The following is an 18,772-nucleotide window of genomic DNA, read 5'->3' on the forward strand; positions in this document are numbered from 1 at the left end:
AAGCTTCATGAAGCAGTCATTTTTAGAGTCCACTAGATGGCGGTCTCTGCACTATTTCTTTGTTTTGAACTGTTCTAATGAAACATCACTTTAACTGATGGTGCCACCTACTGACCTAAACAACATGACACTGCTTCATGAAGCTTCAGATCATCACTAGTCTTGAGCAAGCAGCACCTGACTATCAACTGATTAGTCTCCAGATCACCTGGTTCAACTGTGCTTCACTGGTTGGATTTGTAGCAGCTCAGGATGACAAATGTTAGCAAGGAGGAGGACCTCGGGCAGACCCAGAACAGATTGCAAAAGGGGTGAGTGTACAGAGTCCAGTCTGGTGACTGATCTACAGTGATGACTTCATAAAACTTGTGACCAAATTAGTCACTACTTTTTTTAACTCAACAGGTGTCGACATGGTTGTGGATTATTGAAGGAATTTCATCAAGTTTAATTACTCATTACTAGAAAAACTTAAATTAAAGACCAGCGTGATTATATAAGAAATATTTTATTAAAAACCTATAAAATTCATTTACAGTTTAAAAGGAGACATTTAAAAACCAACATCGTCAACAGGAACTCCAGAGTGGGCGAACCGGGGCCTGGTGTGGGTCACACGCCTCAGAGTCTGTCAGGTTGCTTCACGTGTAACAGCCGGGGTCCTCCATCACTGGCACTAAAACTAAAGTCTGTACATCACAGCTGTGCAGCAAAAGTCTGTGGGCGTGAGCGCCCCCTAGTCTCTCCTCCTACAGTCCGGTCTTCTCTTTGATCCAGCCGCGGAACTTGGTGGTGGTCGTGTAGATGCCCGGCTTGTTCCTGCGAGCGCAGCCGTCGCCCCAGCTCACCACCCCGGCCAGGAACATGTGGCCCTTGCCGGGACTGGACAGGGGACCGCCCGAGTCCCCCTGAAGGAAAGCGGGTCTCGTTACTGCACCGGGTCTCAGGCAAAACATGCACTTCATAGTCAAGTCTTCAAGCAACATATGAATGACGTTGAAGATGATGAATAGAAACTGACGGAATTAAGTGGAAACTTGTGGCTGAAGTGGAAATGTTTTCATCAAGATACAAGATGTAGTAAATGGCTAAAAACTTGCCTGAATAAAAAATCTACACTTGTTCAATAAATTCCAGGCACCAATTGATGCAATTCAAGGTCATAAACAGACTTCATTACTCCAGAGAAAAACTACACTCCTTTTATCCATCCAAATCCCCAATATGCATCAAATGCAAACAATCAGTGAGAACTTTAGCTCACTTATTCTGCAGTTTTGGGGAGAAATTTGGCTCCTGATCCCGGGACAGCCATTTTGGGCTGCTCACAACAACTGGAGCGTTTAAATGATTCTGAGACAAAGGCGATTTTGTTTGGAATGGTTTTAGCGAAAAAAGTTATTCTTCAGGTGTTGGAACAAAGAAGTACCTCCTAGTTTTGATATGTGGCTCATGGAACTTTCAAAGACTCTTTATATGGAGGCGATCCGCTATGAACGGACAGGAAAAGCGAAGAGTTTCGACGGATATGGCAGCCTTTCTTGGACTATATTTCGGCAAAGAATGGACTCCTAAAATGTTATATTTTTCTTTTGTGTACAATATGCAAGTGTTTGACTGGATTGCCAAATATTGTTTTGTAAGTGCCGTTTCTTTTATTTTGTCTTTTTTGAGGGGGGGTGATGTGGTTTCTGTTTTGTTTTGTATTTTTCTTGTTTGTGCGTTTTGTCTTGTTCTCTGAAAAATCTAAATAAAATAATACAAAAAAAAAAAAGAAATGTTTCCATCAAGTCACAAGAAGTAGTAAATAGCTAAAAACATTATGGATACATGATAAAAGTACAAAATCATTGGCATCAACAGTAGAAACTAAAAACGGGTCGATCTATTCTGCCGCTATGAATGGTGGACTCACCTGACAGGCGTCGACTCCTCCGCTCAGCACGCCGGCGCACAACATCCTGGACGTGATCTGACCTCCCATCAGTTTGTCGCACACGGTGTGGTTTATGATCCGGACTTGAGCCTTCTGCATGACCGTGGCGGCGAACCCTGAGGACAAGAGTCCGGGCGTTAAACCACCTGTTCCGATTGGCTCTTGGTCGTCACATGACACAAACAGTACGAGGAAACGTTCACAGGAATGTGTACATTTTTTAACACTATATATTGGGGTTTTTCTTCTCGAGCCCTCACCTCCCTCCCTCGTGGCGCCCCAGCCGGTGATCCAGACCGTGTTCCCGGCGGGGAAGACGTGCTGCTGTGCCGGCAGGCAGATGGGCTGGATGTAGTCGGTGAAGGTGACCGGACTGTCCAGCTCCATCAGGGCGATGTCGTTGTCGAAGGTGTACTCGTTGTAGTTGGGGTGAGGGATGATCCGCCTCAGGTTCCTCGTCACCACGGTCTTGCCCACCGCCTTCTGGGTGTGCAGACCCATCTGAGCCTGCCACGTCTGCGGCTGCGAGAACCTTCAGGACCGGAGAAAACGACCTCAGCGTTGACACCCGCAGTTTTAAAAACATTTGAAAGTCTGGTACGTAAGATGAAGTTAAATCGTCATCATCATCCTCAGGTTCTACCGCGGGTCTCTCCTGCATCACTGAGCCTCTGAGAAACGCTCTGATCTTGAGTCACTGCAATATACTTCTACCTTTTCTTTAATTTAAACAAATATTCTTTCACATTTAGAGAAGCTTCATGACCCTCAGGACATCTGTGGAAAATGTTTGGATGAAAGGATGACCTGGTGCAAAGGATGACCCATGTCAAATTGGAGAGATTGCAAACGTGTGGTGTGAGCGCCCCCTGCTGTCCACTAAAGTCCAGTCTTCTAACCTTTGAAATTTCTGACTGACAAAATGGTACAATTGGCTGAATAAAGTCTGACTTGATTAAACTTTTGACGTTGATTATTGGAATCAGTTTTGACTATTTTTCCTTTAATCATCCAGCAGATTACCAAAATAATTCTAGATAAATATTATAGTTTGTCAAATCTTTAAGCTGCGATGTGGGTGATGCAACTGATCTAAGTCGTGGTGTCGATTTTCAAGAAATTCAAGTACTTTAGGTGCCCCTGAAATACAGTAGCTCATCAAAAACGCCCGTTTTAAACTGTAAATCTTATTGAAAATAAATTTGTAATTCGTTATTCAACCGTCAAAGCCCTAATGTTGGCACTTTCACAAGTAAACGCAGCCAGTTCAACGTAGACATTAACCTTGTTTTGCCGTCGTCCTGCACGCAGTGGGCAGCCGTGACCAGCCACTTAGGGCCGATGATGGAGGCGCCGCACACGTGCCCGAAGCTCTTGACCTGCAGGCTGACCTGCCAGGGAAACTCTCCCGGTTCGGAGTCCTGACCGCCCACGATTCGTGACGTCTTGAACTTACTCTGCCCACAGTCTGACGAGGAGAAAGTCAACATCAAAGACAGGAAGTCACGTGACACACACATGCATGCGTAGACGGCACATACCGCAGTCGTTCTCGTCTGATCCGTCCTCACAGTCCTGGTCTCCGTCGCACTCGGGGTTGACTTTGTTGATGCACTTGTTGTTTTTACATTTGTAAGTCAGATCGGTGCAGGCCACACCGGTGCCTGTGGGGGGCGCACACGGACGGGTTACATCATTGACGACTTGAATAAAGCGGGTCGGACTCACTTCTTCCACAGTCCAGCTCGTCGGATCCATCTCCGCAGTCGTCCCGTCCGTCGCAGCGACTCTTCTCGGAGACGCATTTCTCGTTCATACACTTGATCTGACCGGAGTTGCAGCCTGTAGATCGACACTCTTAGACGCCACGTTTGAAGGGGTCGGTCGGTCGATCGGTCAAAGTTCTTACCGCAGTTTAGCTCGTCCGTTCCGTCGCCGCAGTCGTCCACGTTGTCGCATTTCCAGAAGGCGGGTTTACAGAGTCCGTTTCTACACGTGACGTCTGTGCTCTTACACGCTGGAGGAAAGAAGGGTTCATGTTGTCATAGCCTTCTCCACCATTGTCACAAGAATAAGGCATTTATAGCGCAAGCATATTATGGGCGAGTATCTGCGATACGCATCACGATATACTATACATTGTAATACTGTAGAAACAAGATGTAGGATTTGTAGTATCGTTCGAGTACTTGACTCTGGTGATGCGAAATTTACAGATGACAACTCTTGACAAATTCGTAGCTACTTTTATTTGTTTAGAAACCAAAATACGTCATAACATCAGCTTTAAAGGCTGCTGGAGTTGACTGTATCCTCTTGTCCTCAGTCATTGCTAAGATCATAGGGGAATGGACTCATTTAGTTGCGAAGGACGAAAATGACGCAAGGAATTTAATGTTAATTGTAAATAATATATATATATATATATATATAGATATATATATCTATATATATCTATTAGGTACTGTAGAATACATCGATATGGTATTGTGAAAAAAATTAAATTCACGATCACCAAGTGTGTCCTTACGAATACATGTCAAACTGAACTTACTGCACTTGAGCTCGTCGGTCATGTCTCCACAGTCGTTCCAGCCGTCGCACCTGAGGCTGGTTTTGATGCAGCGCTGGTTCCCGCACTGGAACTGCCCCGGACACGCTGTCAATAAAAATTAAAATAACCAGGTGAGTGACGTCAACATGTCCAGGTGTGTGTCCTGCTGCTGCTGCTGCTTCTCACGGTTCTTGACGTCGATGGCTTCGTACTCGGCTTCGAACCCTTGATCCACGTAGGAGGCGTCGGACACAAACAGCACCTCCATGGTGTTGCTGCTGCTGGTCTCCGTCTCGGTCCGGTCAGGCTTTTCTCCACAGATCCTGGAACACACACACTTGGTGAGACTCTCGTCCAGACTCGCACCTAAGCAAATCCTCACCTCTTCCCCTTGATCTCCACGTAATCCTTGCGGCAGCGCTCGTCCAGGACGGGCAGCAGAAACCTTTTGAACGTCACCTTCACCGCCTTTCCAGCTGAAACCTAAGTATCACACGTTTTAGTATCTGTGTCCAGCTGTCAGTCTAAACACAGGGACTCTCACCTTGATGGTCCACTCACACCTGATGTTGGGAGGGTAGTAGTTGGGGAAGTTTGGGGATGAAAACTTTCCTTTGTCGCCAGAAAGTTGTCCTCCACAAGCCGAGGCTGAAACAAACCATTAAATCATCAGCATCAGCTTGATATGGAAGTTTATCAGCGCCATCAGAATATTGGATGGTTGTGTTTAATATTTAAAATGAAAATGTAATCTTTTTTTTTTTAAGCATAGTTTTATTTTTGGAATAATTCAATTCAATAATTTGAACTGAAAGTTGAAATATTCTTATTAATAACTGAATAAAATTATTATCTTTATTATTTTACAAATGGAGTTTGATTAACTGAAAAAATAATTTTCCCCAAAGAAATTGTTTTTTTTAATTCATGGCCTTTTAAATTAAATATAGATATGTTTGTACAATTTATACAAAATGTAATATTGGATTTAGAATGCTACAAATTAATACATACATTTGCAATTATAGTATCAAACTATGTGCAAAAACATTGAAACTATTTAATTCAAAACATTCAATGCTTAAAGAAACTTTCTTTTTTAATTCAAATTTTCAACGTTTGAAATTTTCAAAACAAACAGAATTCCATCAGCGCCATTAGAACAATAAGTCTTGACTGTACGACCTCCGACACCATCAGACTAACCTCTAGTTGCTCGTGGAACTTGTGAGATTTGAGCCCGAAAACCAGGGTAGTTCAGTCGGTCGTTGGTTGCCATGGTGACCAGCATGACGTTGCGTGACGACAGAAAAGTCAGAGGTTCGCTGGGAGAGTAATAACCACAGAGCCTGCGAAGAAGAAAATGTTGATTCTTAATGACCGCAGATTTGTTTTTACAATCATGCTCTGATGGTTTTCCATCATTTGGGTTTGTTCGCATTGTGACAGAAAGTTTTTGTAATCGTTTTCTTGAAGGAGTTTATAAAGTAAAGGTGTTTTCCTGTAAATTTGTTTTGTGGCATTTACTGTAGCATTTTTAGCATTTGAAATATCATTGCTAGTGATCGTGGCAGCAAAAACAGGACCAGAACTCATCACCAGTGGTGACGATATTAAAATAAATTCAAATAAACGAGTGTGAAGGTCACACTCACTCGTGAAGGACCCTGCTCTCGATGGCGACCAGAGAGTCGTAGATCTTGACAAAGTCGTTCTTGCAGTTCTCCTCCAGGTTCATGGTGTCGAAGTCCAGCTTGATGACGTAGCCGGGGTCGGCCCTGAGCTGCCACTGGACGAAGGTGTTGGGCTCGTACGGACGGTTGGGGAAGCCGGGCGACTGGATCTGACCCAGGTGGTTCTGTCTGGTGTGTTCGGCGTACCTGAAGAACCCTGAAGAAGACCACGCATTTAAGACGGATTTATAGGATTAAATGTTCAGCTTTAATATTTGACATTTCTGTCACAACAACTATTAGATTAAATATTACTAATATCAAAGACTGAAGATTATATGAAGTATTTTCAATCATGTAAAACTATTGACTTCACAGAAGAAGTGAAGACTTACTGCTGAACGAGGAAGACACCAGACGCTGGTCCACGGCTGTGATGACGAGACAAACACAACACAGTGAGTGCAACAAACATGACCTTCATCTGGCTGCGGGTTTCCTTTTCTTACCCGAGGACGTGACGTCCTCCATCACCAGCGAGTTTCCTTTCCTGAAGCTACGCTGGAATTTGTCCACCAGCTTGTCCATGTCAGACATGGCGTTGGTCACCGCCGTCTCCTGGCCGGACGGGACACTGAACTCTGACAGGTAGTAGGCGATGACGCTGCCTTCACTGACACACAAAGACACAACAACGGTTCACGGGTCGGCCTATGAAAGCAACACTTTGTGTGTCTGGTCCATTTTATAAGCTTTTTTTCAAATGCACTGTTTCTTTAAATGGCATTTAGTAATAAAAAAAAGGCCATTGATGGAAGCGTAGCAAGTACAGAGCATGTTTCCGGTCGACTTCCTTAGCAGTGTACGCTGGCCTTGAACAACAGTAACCAATTCAAGAGCTTGTATATGATGCGTTCAATGAACCGCCCTATGTAACATGAGCATATGCAAAAGGGATCAGACTGACCTGAATGCCTGAACCGACGAGCCCACGTAGTACTTGGCGAGCTGTGGACTCTTGCTGTACAGCACTTTAAGCTGGACGGGGGAAACAGCCGTTCAAGTCAAGTGGCGTCTGCAGGTGGATGTTGCGTTGAACTCACCTGCGCCGTCACCTGCTTCGCCAGCGCTTTGAACTCCGTGCTGTTCGAATCCTCGTAAGCGTCCACGAAGCCTTGGTTGGTGATGCGCATGGAGCCGCTGAACAGCTGCTTGGTGCGCACATCTTTACGATCTGAGGCGTGACAAATATTTATACCATTAGTGAACAGGAGGCCCTTTACTCAGTCGCATCCACAGGTAAGGGCCGTGATAACTAAAACGCTTTTCCATCTTTTTATTCTTACTCTGGTCTTTAATTTGTCATTTATTCCTAGAGGGTTTGAATGTTGATGTTTTAGTATTTATAAACCAGTAAAATGTTCTTTAAGTGATCATGACGACTAAGGGTTAAGATTATTTTCCGAGTAATCGGTTCCTTTTTGGAGTTTATACAAAAATGTTTGTTCATTACAATGTAGCGACTGGAGCTCAGTTGTCTTCATCTTCATATTCCTCCAAAAAGACAAACTTAAAAACATCTAAATACCTCAATACTGCTGGTCTGTAACGTCCCTCTTGTATTGAGACCACCTTAAAGAATAACATGCTACTGAATAAATATCGCCATCGCTTCCTTCTACTTGAATCGCTTGGGATATAAACCACCAAGTACTTCCTGGTAGTGTGGCATGTTATTGTTTAAACTTCTGCTAAAACAGGCTTAAAAGGAACAGATTACTCTGAAAATAAAACCAACCCGTAGTCGACATGAGAGTGAGTAGAAAATGAGTGAAGTGTGAAAGACACAGGAAGCCGATGCAGATCAAAATAAGATGAAATAAAAACCTTTCAATTTTATCCTAAATTTCATCTGGCGAAAGCTTTCAAAACAGTACATTTAATGTGTCCGTCTATTCCAAATAAACAAATCATTGGTATTAACATTACATTATAATAAATCCACACACACATACAACAATGGCATGTCAACACACTCACAGTGGAAGTGCCAAACCAGCAGTCCAGCCATCAGAGCCACGACGGCGGCGAAGATCAGCACTCCGATCACAGCTCCGATCTTCCCCGGACCTTTTTTCTTCTCTAGCTTCTTGTTGTCCGAGGCGGGAAGGAACTGTACCGACGAGTCCCAGTCCTTGCCCTGGAGGATGCACAGACCATGCATTTACACAAGTGAGACAAAACAACATGACCACAGCCCATATGTGCAATTTATAATAGAACTAAATTAGATTTGACTGAATGAAAACTAATACTGTACACAATGAAAATATTCATAATTATATTGACATATTGTTGGTTTAGATGTCTTTATGACGTCTGATGAATGATCCACTAGACTATCGTTATTCTTTCTTGCAACCACACTTTTGGACGACTTTCTTTTTCGAATAATCCAAAGTAAATCGTCGGTTTCCTTTCTGCTTAAAATCAAGAGCGTAAAAGCAGGATTTGTTGCAGGGTTCATTGCATAATCATGAGTGACAGCAGCAGACAACAAGTTGATACTTGTGTATTTAGGAATGCTTCAGTGAGTACAAACCCACAGAGCCAGGTCAAAGCAACAACTTTGCAGTACTCACTAAAAATAAACTGCACCTTGATTTCTGGACTAAATATAGGAAAGTTTTAAATCTGTAAATGAGTTTGTGTCTGAAGTGAAGAGGGAAGTGTTGGTGAGAGCGTTGGTTGTTGTCTACAGTCGGCAAAAGGTGGGGGAAGCACAAAGGTTTCAGCAGCAAAATCTGGTCAAACCTGCTAGAACACAAACCTGGCAACGACACGACCTGTAATCATGACTTGGAAAACAGCCTAAAAATCGCTGCTAGGACGTTTTTTTAATATACATTTGACCTGCTACTTCAACCAAAAGTTCCTTTTTGGTCAGACCAGGATTTTGACCCAATTCATCCATAAATGGGACTTTGTTGGAAAAATATTTTGTGATGGTAGAAATAGATTTTTTTTTTTCCTATCCTCTCTCTGTAGTTAATTTAAAGGAGGAGGATTGAAGTCATTAATTCAAAATGGTCTCCACTCTCTGGGACCTCTGTGGTCCATGCGATCCTTCAGAGGATCTATGAGCTCCCTGGGTTTTATTTTTAAAAACATATCACCTAAATTTGCTCGAAATACAAAGGTGTTCAGTTTAACTCAGTTTACCTACACCTTTACCCATTCCTATATATACCAAGATCCCCCTCAGAAATGCAATATATAATATTTTTGCGATATAAAGGAGGGCACTTTTTTTGTCGAAAATAAGTCTTTTCTTCTGTTCAACATTTTCATCCATCTTTGTTGACCCGTGGCCATGTAAAATATTTTGAATTCCTTCATCACAACACTTCAAGGACCGACTATAATTTAATAAATCGATCCGTTTCTGATGGCCTCATGAGCATCCCACTTCTGACACCACTTTTTTAGTTTCAAAACCGCAACAGCTGGCTCGACAATGAGGCTCTGAAACACGCAATAAATGCACTGGTGTGTTTATAAAAGTGTGTGTAACACAGGCATAGTTTTGTACCTAAACTTCAAGTCTAGTGAACTGGTCCGGACCGGTTCTTGTTCCTGAAAAACTTGGTCAAATAACCTCAGACTGTCATGAGTTAGAGTATTGACAGAAACAACATAACAATATGGAGTAACTGTCGAGTTAGTTTTATTGGATAAACTGTCAAATCTTTGAGATGACCTTCCATTGAATCTTCAATCAGAAGCTTCAACAGAATGAAGCCTCCGGGACTCCAACGTTGACCAGAGTCACAGCAAAGTCATAGCATGGCCATGAAAAAAACAATGCAAACTATCACAAAAATGGTTTGGCACTTCTGTTTTTTTTTTCTTGAAAATCTGTTGATCCGTTTTCAAGTCGTTTTGCAGAGCAACAGCCAGAGACAAATTCAGAAAGAAGATTTACGATGTTGACCATGTAATGGCTTCCTAACCTTTACAACTCATTCAAAACTTCCAAAAATGTTTTCATAACTTTCTAAACAATAAACAGAAGGCAACATAAAAATGAGTCTACCAGGTTTACATGAACTACTAAACGTGTCTCTTTAAAACTTTCACTACCGTGTCTACAATATAGCTGATGTGTAGCACAACAATCACCACAATCTAAGCCCCCTGAAGAAGAGAACAAGTCAGGACAAAGTAAAGGAATTCAAGTGTCCACAATGGGACTGTGACCCTAAAGATGATTCAAGCCGGTGAAGGGAGTGAACAGGGGTGCTGGTCCACCGACGGATGTGTTTACATCATCATCATCGTTGTCTTAAGCAACGTCTCGAAAAACCCTGCTGGGTTTCCACATCATGTTTGAATAGATTAAAATTACTGTATATAAGGGTTTGACACGCGTTTCTTTCATTAATGTACTAACATAATTTTCATAGTTTGCTTCTTTAATTCACTTAACGATTTTCTTTCCATTTCGTCGTTGCTAAAGGCATCTTTTGCTAGGAATCATTGAGTTTTCACCAACATGGGAGAAATGTTGTCACAACAGCAAGGTTCAAGTAGTTAAATAGGTCATCGTAAAACATGGGTAAAGTATAGCTGAGCAAAAATAAAGTATCTCTAGAGATCAATTGAGAGCTCTACTCCGAGTATCTGATGGATGAATGATCGACACCTTTATCCAAGGAAGACATTTTCAATCTGAACAAAATAAACAAAATGTTTTAAACTTTCCTTCTCAACTCCTCCTCGTGCTTGGATTCTTCATGTTTACCTTCCAAACTGGTTGTAGCAGTTTAATGGGTGAGAGATCAGATAAGCCTATATTTACAGACACTCCGTATTGTGTGCGCACCTCTCCTGAGGATAGCATGGTTAAGAGGCTTGTTACAATAATATCTGACCTAACACAACTACAGCACAGTTTTGAAGATACAAATGTTCGTCTTTTTTACTATGCCACCGATAATTGACAGATTTAATAATAAACGGTTAGCGGTAAAAATACAATGATTATATATATATTCCTTTTTTTCTTATTGTGAGTTTGCTAGTCAACTATTAGCTAGTCTAACACTATCGAAAAGGATCTTTTGGTTTCGATATTAAATGCTTCAACACAACAACTCAAACATTACAATAAGTTATATTTAAAACCAAATATTAAAACAACACAAGTGGGCAAGATTTATACGATTTCAATTACCGAAGTTTAAACTTCTTAATCGTGTGGATCACATTAAAAAGAAATAAGAGTTTAAAGGGCGATATCATCAGGCAACTAGTAAAGCAGGTCCGTTTTTTTCGTTAATGTATTTTTAAATGTATACTTTTAACACTGAAAATGCTACTACTGAAAATGCTAACTACCTTGAGCTAAATCATGAAATATTAGCATTGTGACAAGACTAGTTTTAACATTAAAAACTTGTCTATGTATTAGGAATACAGAAATAAAAAGTGAAAACATTTGTAGAACATTTATTTTTAACCCTTAATGTACAATTTTAAATCGAATTATTACGTTTTAAGTGCGTTTGAGTGGAAACTGTAAATATTAGCATGCTAACCAAGCTATTTAAACATTAGCATTACACTGAATATTTTCCGTTTCCGATGATAGCGTTCAAACCGCGTTTAGTTTAGATAAGTTTAAAACGATTCTTTATCCTATTTCCAAGTGTTTGTCTAAAGAAAGTCAAATCCTGCGCAAATAACATTCTCCACGCGAGATAAACCACCTTATCGCGTTTGACCTAATTTTGACGCAGGTTTCTTCTGCAGCAGCAGCTACTTCCTGTCCGCAGGTGGACACTTGGATACAAGTGAAATAAACAGAAATAACTCACAGCCTTGGGTGTGTACTTGAGTCCGCTGTCCATGTAGTCCATCAGCGGGGAGCGTAGAAGAAGAAGAAGAACACCTGAGCTGCTCCACCTGTCGCGTCTGGACAGAAGAAGAATAAGAAGAATCCACGGACGTCTGGACGAGTCGACCTCTGCAGTGGAAGCAACGAAACCAAATGAAGCCGGAAGTCAGGTTTCTGTGGAAGGGAGTGTACCTGTCAGAGCACACCTGAACCCACTTCCTGTTTACCTGCGCGAACCTTTCGTCACACTTTTGACGAACAAGGAATTAAAAAAAAAACATTGAAGGGACTTTGTTTGAACTCATGACTCAGATTAATGTAGAGAAAATATGTTTGAGATGTTTATGTGGATTAAATCATTTTTTGTTTGTTGAGAAAGAGGCACACGCGACGATGACTCACGCGCTGATTCACCTCAGTTTCTGCTCTGGAAATTGGAGAAACCCCGCCGGCACGTGACGTCACGCAGGTGTATTTTTACCTGGCGGAAAATAAACTTTTTTTTAGAGAGAGAGAGAAGAAACCAGCGGGGCGTGATTGACTCATTTACAATAAGGATGTCGAAATGTTAAACATTCCGACTCTTTCAGACAAAACAAGAAACTAAGGAAGATAAACAACTATTGTTATCTTACTTTATTTAAACCAATATGTTTCAAATATACGTTATGTTTTAACTAATTGTTTAACTAAAATCAATGCAATGTTTAATATATAAGTATATTAGTATATTCCTTATATATGTTGAGATGTTTAATTCTGTTTATATTTCCATATATTTGTATTAAACCAATTTATATACCTTTTGATTATTATGAGCTAGTCACGTGTTGTAATTTCACAACAATGTATAAAATACAATTTTGGTTTTCTGTCATAAGAATGTCTCATTTGATATAATATATATATTGAATTTTTTAATACAAAACAAACACAAAACTATATATATATATATATATATATATATATATATATATAGTTTTGTATTTGTTGATTTTAAAAATTCAAATGTTAAACGTATACAAAGTGGGGTTTCACTTGACGTCAGCTAGGATTGTTAGCCACTAGCAAGTATAGCATTCACTTGAACTATCCTTCAGTTAAAGGGTAACTCATTTGAAAACCTTATTCTCCTGACTCACTCTCATGCTTCAAACGTTAAAGTTGTCCTCTCCAAGATGCAGTAAGTCCCTCATCACGACCATGTTTTGAACTTATTACTTTATGAAGTCCAAAATCTTAGCGAACAAGAGGTTACGAGAGCGGAGTCCATTATGGCGTAATAATGGCTTCAGTCGTTATCCAGCAAGTTGTAATCACACCCTGCTTTATTTGTTGGTCATACTACCAGTCACTTGGTGGTGGGGACTTTGAGGATTGATGACACATAGTGACACACCTTGAAGCTTGACCAATCACAGAGGAGTGGCCGTGGTCATGTTAAACAAGATTTAATCTCCAGAAGAGTTTTCATTGGGCGGGGCTTAAGCACATTTTCTAATGTAAATACTTCAATGAAAAGAGAGTTTTAAAAACAGACACATACTAATGAGTACAATAGAGTCCAACATCTATTTAAGACACACTTAAATCAACACATTAATTGACCTTTAGTACTACAGTCATACTGTTAATCATGTGTTTCGGGGTGGTATGTTAAATTCACTACTATAAAACAACGAAAAAAGTACAAACAAATCAGATCAAACTGCTTATGACCTTGGCTCCTGCTAGTGTTTGAATGATATCATCTTCTGTCACTTTGTGATAGAATATTTAAGTTTTCTTAATATAAGGTTTGGCATTTTATTTTGAAAACTCTTCATGTTGTTGTAACAAAGGCAAAATATCTCCAAGACATTTTCCAGCGACACGGACCACACAGTAAAGATTGACGACAGTACACATGTAGATGGAGGTCGTGTTTTTTTTTATTGACGTGTTTCCTCCTGCAACCATAAATCTCTTTCCACTGTCACTCATTTTATTGTTTTTTTTATTAAATCACTAATAAGCAGATTATATTCGTCCCCTCCCCCCGAAAATCAAGCAGGCAGTCACGAGATTGAAGCCGATCGGTGCATAGTGAGACAGTCACATACAGAGATACTGTCACGGGAAAGAAAATTAGAAAAACACAACTGAAAATATATATTTATATGTGTATCATTTTCATAGGAGAACAACACGCACCACAGATGGGCGTCCAGGAGAGACGACGCCATGATTGCGACTATACAGGCAAAGACGATACGAGAGAGGATTCTTCACTTTCTCTAGAGAAAACACACAAGCTTTTTTTTTTTTTTCTTTACAAACCAGTCGTTCACTTTGTGTCGAACACAGACCGCCAGCTCCTCAAAAAACCGATTCACCGCAGAGACGTCAGCGTGGTCGAACTAATTGTTTATGAGCGTCAGAGTTAGGATGGCGGTGAGCGTCTTCCTGTCTTGCGAATACTCGACGACAAAAACGATAATCTGGATTCGTTTTTTTTCCAGCTGGCGACCTGTGCACACGCTCCCTCGCCGCTCTCAAACAAACATCTTTTAAGTCCGTTCTCGCTCCAGAAATGAGGAGTAAAAACATCTATTATATTTATATATATATATTTAAACCATTGTTACAAATAAATCATGATTTGTACTCATCTCTGCTTCCGCTGTACATCCGAGTCGTACAAAGAACCTTCATATACAAGCCGTCTCAAGAGGAGAAAAAGATGGTTTTGCTGTAAAAACACTTAGATTTAGCTTCCGTTAGCAAAAAAGCGAATAAAAACACCTGAAGAAAGTTTTACATCTTGATCGATTGGTAATTACAGAAGTGTTTTTTTCCTCGACACCTTTAAAATAAAAACATGAAGAGTAGTAGTAGAAGCGTTATTCAGGATCGTTGCACCAAAAAACCAGTAGAAGATTTGAGATGCTCGCAAACCATTTGAACAAAAGCATCATGTGTTATTGGTCAGTAGTATGTTCCCCCTCTGCTGCTGTCCTCCGTCCCCCCGCCCGGTGCTCCTGGTTAGATCTGCATCTGCTCCAGGTATTTGTAGGTGGGGTTCTCGTAGCCGTGGTTCTGCATCTTGTTGAGGTGACGCTCCTCTGGTGACAGCATGGGGTCCACCTGAGGGAGGATGGAACACTGATGTCATTGAGCAGCTGGAGACATTAAACCGGCTTTAAAGTGGTTTACGACGACAAATTTGTCACGACTAAATACCCTTTTATTTTGAAGGTTTCATGAAACAGTTGAAGAGGCGTCATGATACAGTGTGAATGTCAGATCTCAGTAGGTGGATTGAAAATGATGTAAGATTGTAGGGATTCTTTGTCATTAAGTTTTTAAGTATGAAGTTGTTCAAAAATTGTGGAGGAACCGGGGGTCACATTCGGCCATATAACTGCAATTATGAGGTCAGAGTTCAAGGTCAGACACATATCTTAAAATTATTCATTACAGGTACAGCTCTTAATGTAACTTAGCAAGTTCTACAGTTTTACTTTTATTTTCATTTGTTCTTTCTTCAATCTTGAGTATTTTTTGATCCTCAAAATAATTTGAAGTTAAAATTTTGAATACAAGTATTTAAAAAATGAAATAAAATACAATAAAAAAACTTTTTTTTTGTCAAATTACATCTGGAACATATGTGATAGCAGACAGGTGGATACTGGCAATCATCCTTCCTTCTTATACGCAAGACTTTCCACAGGCGGGCGTCAGCTCGTTTTACAGTCCTGCCTGGTATGACCGATCCCTTTTTACAGAGCTTGACCTATTAGATTTGTGATTTTCAGGACTCTTTGACTTTTTGTCTTTGAATGACAACGCCTCTAATTACGTGATACAGTACGTTTTATTTTGATTATTAACTTTCTCTTGATCTTTTTCTTTAGTGGTTCTGTGTCTGGCTAACGATCTGGACTCCCTTATTCGAGATTATTTGGATGTATTGTGCCGCCATCTTGTGGACTTTCTTATAAGGGTAGACTATGTTTTTAAAACAAATTGTATATTTGATCATTTAACGTTGTTAGTGCATCGTCTTCCGCTCCTGGGTCTCCTTTGTTCTCTGACAATTTGCTCTCTTTTAACTATGTTAACATCATCGTCTTCTTTAACAACCGTTCCATTCAAAACTCCTGTTTGAAGAGCTTCTTCTTCTTCACTCACCTCCACGATTCCGTGACTGATGGTGCCGTACTGTCTCTTCCTCAGCAGCACCAGGCTGATCACAATTACTGTTGCTATGGCGATGGCGATCACCAGCAAGCCAATGAGAGCGCTGCTGCCGAAGCTGAAGTCCTCCCTGAGAGGGCGGAAGGCCTCCTGAGCGCCCGGGAGAGCAGGAAACGCAACATTAGAGAGGAAAAGAGATTTTAAACATTATCAACACACACACACACTGGTACACACAATCTTCACGTACGACACAAAACTTATCACATGTTGTCATCACAGGTGTCGGTGACACATTCAAAGAACAAACATGCTTTCATGCAGGATCAAACCGCAGCTGAGCTCGAGGGTGACTTATCATGTTGTCATTTCGTGGAGAGGCCACAGGGGGGCACTGCTGTACTCACCAGCTCTTCCTCGTGTACAACGCGGACTCTCTCCGCACTGTAAACCACTTCTTTAACATCCAGAGACTCATCAATCACCTGTCAACACAGACGGGGGTCCAGGTTACACTTACCGACTGTGTGTGTGTGTGAGTGTGTGTGTGTGAGTGTGAGAGTGAGAGTGTGTGTCGTTGACAGGCCGTCGGTTGAAGATTGTCTAGAGGGTGACTTTGACCCGTTCATGGCTGACGAGTCTTCTAAACTGAATATAATATTTAACGAGTTAAAAAAGTTCATTTGCAAATTTAAGTTTAGGTATTTTTCCCGGAACAGTTTTTACTACACAATGGTAACTAATTCATTGCCGGGTTACGCTATGAAAACCTCCTGCATCCAACAAAATCAAAGTAGAGACCATTTAATGTGTAACTATTCAAATACATGTTGAGGCCTCACAATCCCTCCTTGCATTCTTTGCAAACTGTCATTAACATTTTTTACATTCTCACACAGCTTATACTCTCTCGACAATCTCCGTCGTTTTAACAACGGGGAATTATTAGCAGTTGGACGAGTAGATGGACAATAGACAAAGGTTCTTATAAACAACATTGATTTGACAACATTCATTCAAACCAAACTCAACGTTGCTTTTTAGGTGCCATCTCTCCTGAACAGCTTCCATAATGCTAATGATGCTAATGATCCAACAAAATAACAGCCGACTAAGCAACATAGACTTAGAATTTAAATACGACCAAAGAGCGTCCAACCCTCCGACACTATATAGAGCAGTGTGAAGAAAGAGGACACGGCAGTTCGCCATTTTGTTTCAAGTAACCTAAATTTGGTTTTAAGTACTTCCCAAGTTCTGTGTTGAAGTTTATTCGCTGTTCAAATAAATCATCTGTTTATAACTGTGTTGGTGATTAACTCAAAAAAATAAATAGATCATAGCAGTTTGTAAATTACGTTTTTGAAAATAATTTAGAAGAGAAGCTCAAGTTCCAGAAGGAAGTTAAACCCGGTCAACAATCAGAGGGACTTAGGTCTGCCTTATTCTTTAGGGAGTGTGTAGGACTCAAAGTTAAGTTAGGTTACAAGAACAAGAACAAGATTCACAATTGAATTTTTGGCAATGTCCAAGTTTCTAAAGAGCCGATTTTGGTGGCAGTACTTAATAGAAGTTGAGTTAAAAACAACGTAGTTTGTACTACTGACGGTCTGATGAAGCTTCATGAAACAGTGTCATTATCTTCAGAGTCCACTAGATGGCGGTCTCTGCACTGTTTTCCTTTGTTTTGAACAACTGTTTTAATGAATCATCACGTCATCTTTTAAACTGATGGCGCCACCTACTGACCTCTAAACAACATGACACTGCTTAATGAAGCTTCATCAGACCAGCACTAGTTTTTAGGGTGTGCTGAAAATAGGATGCCCTCTAGTGGCCACCAATCTGCAGGAAGCCAACTACTGCGGTGAATTAAAGCAACTAAAGGTTTCGTCGTCTCGGTTGTCGTCAGCTACACAATATTGTCGTGCAGGTTCAACACAAACCAGAGTTCATGACAGACACAGGTGCAGCAGTGCAGGATGAGTCCAGATACAAAACTCTGAAACAGTCTCATGAACACATGCTCCATCACGCGCAGGATTCATGCAAACACCAGCAGGGGGCAGCACACAGTCCGACCACAGATAAAGGTGATAAACGAGGAGGTTCTCACCACGTTGTTGCTCATCTTGGGTTTGCTGTTGATGATCCTCTCCTCGGCGCCGATCAGACCCTCCAGACCCGACATGGCGGAGCCTGCGAGGACAGTAAGGGGGAGGAGTCACGAGGTGGGCCGCACACAAACAAACAAGCTGAAGCAGCTGCACACAAACATCCATCTGTCTAACGACAACAACAAGCTTTTGTTCACACACACGGTTTTGACTTCAGTTATCGAGCAAGTGACAGTTAGACGCAAGTGTAGAACCTGAGTTATACCGTTAAGACAAAAACCAACCAGAACTAGGTCATCAAGTCAAATATGAATGTGGGGGGTTTTGAGGACAAATACACAGACACACAAACACAAACACACACCTTTGAATAAATCAGAAGGAAACAGTTCTTGTCATTTCTGTTTTAGG

At 41.0% G+C, this 18,772-nt stretch overlaps 2 protein-coding genes across 5 annotated transcripts in view; both read right to left on the bottom strand.

The window, feature by feature from the left end:
* Positions 1-492: 492 nt before the first annotated feature.
* st14a (ST14 transmembrane serine protease matriptase a) lies at positions 493-12,201 on the bottom strand. Its single transcript, XM_087795791.1, has 19 exons — positions 12,043-12,201; positions 8,204-8,363; positions 7,267-7,397; positions 7,131-7,201; positions 6,673-6,836; positions 6,559-6,594; positions 6,146-6,380; positions 5,697-5,839; positions 5,035-5,138; positions 4,873-4,973; positions 4,677-4,813; positions 4,491-4,595; positions 3,846-3,953; positions 3,665-3,778; positions 3,478-3,600; positions 3,221-3,404; positions 2,197-2,468; positions 1,916-2,052; positions 493-908 (listed from the first exon to the last, which is right to left on the bottom strand). Exons 1-19 carry the CDS (start codon positions 12,082-12,084, stop codon positions 750-752), a joined length of 2,526 nt encoding a protein of 841 aa, XP_087651917.1. The 5' UTR covers positions 12,085-12,201; the 3' UTR covers positions 493-749.
* A 1,774-nt stretch (positions 12,202-13,975) lies between these two features.
* The window catches only part of aplp2 (amyloid beta precursor like protein 2), a 63,515-nt gene continuing 58,718 nt past the window's right edge, over positions 13,976-18,772 (bottom strand). For 2 of the 4 annotated variants that reach the window (XM_087795061.1, XM_087795060.1), the window contains 4 exons: positions 18,361-18,443; positions 16,652-16,729; positions 16,239-16,394; positions 13,976-15,188 (listed from right to left, as the gene is read on the bottom strand). In XM_087795061.1, the coding sequence (XP_087651187.1) occupies positions 15,087-15,188; positions 16,239-16,394; positions 16,652-16,729; positions 18,361-18,443 (419 nt within the window). In that variant the 3' untranslated portion in view covers positions 13,976-15,086. The remainder of the gene's footprint in view (positions 15,189-16,238; positions 16,395-16,651; positions 16,730-18,360; positions 18,444-18,772) is intronic. The other 2 variants (XM_087795063.1, XM_087795062.1) reach the window with 1 other exon arrangement.

This window comes from Callionymus lyra, chromosome 7 (genome assembly GCF_982586985.1).
Source record: "Callionymus lyra chromosome 7, fCalLyr1.hap1.1, whole genome shotgun sequence".
Taxonomy (NCBI): Eukaryota; Metazoa; Chordata; class Actinopteri; order Syngnathiformes; family Callionymidae; genus Callionymus; species Callionymus lyra.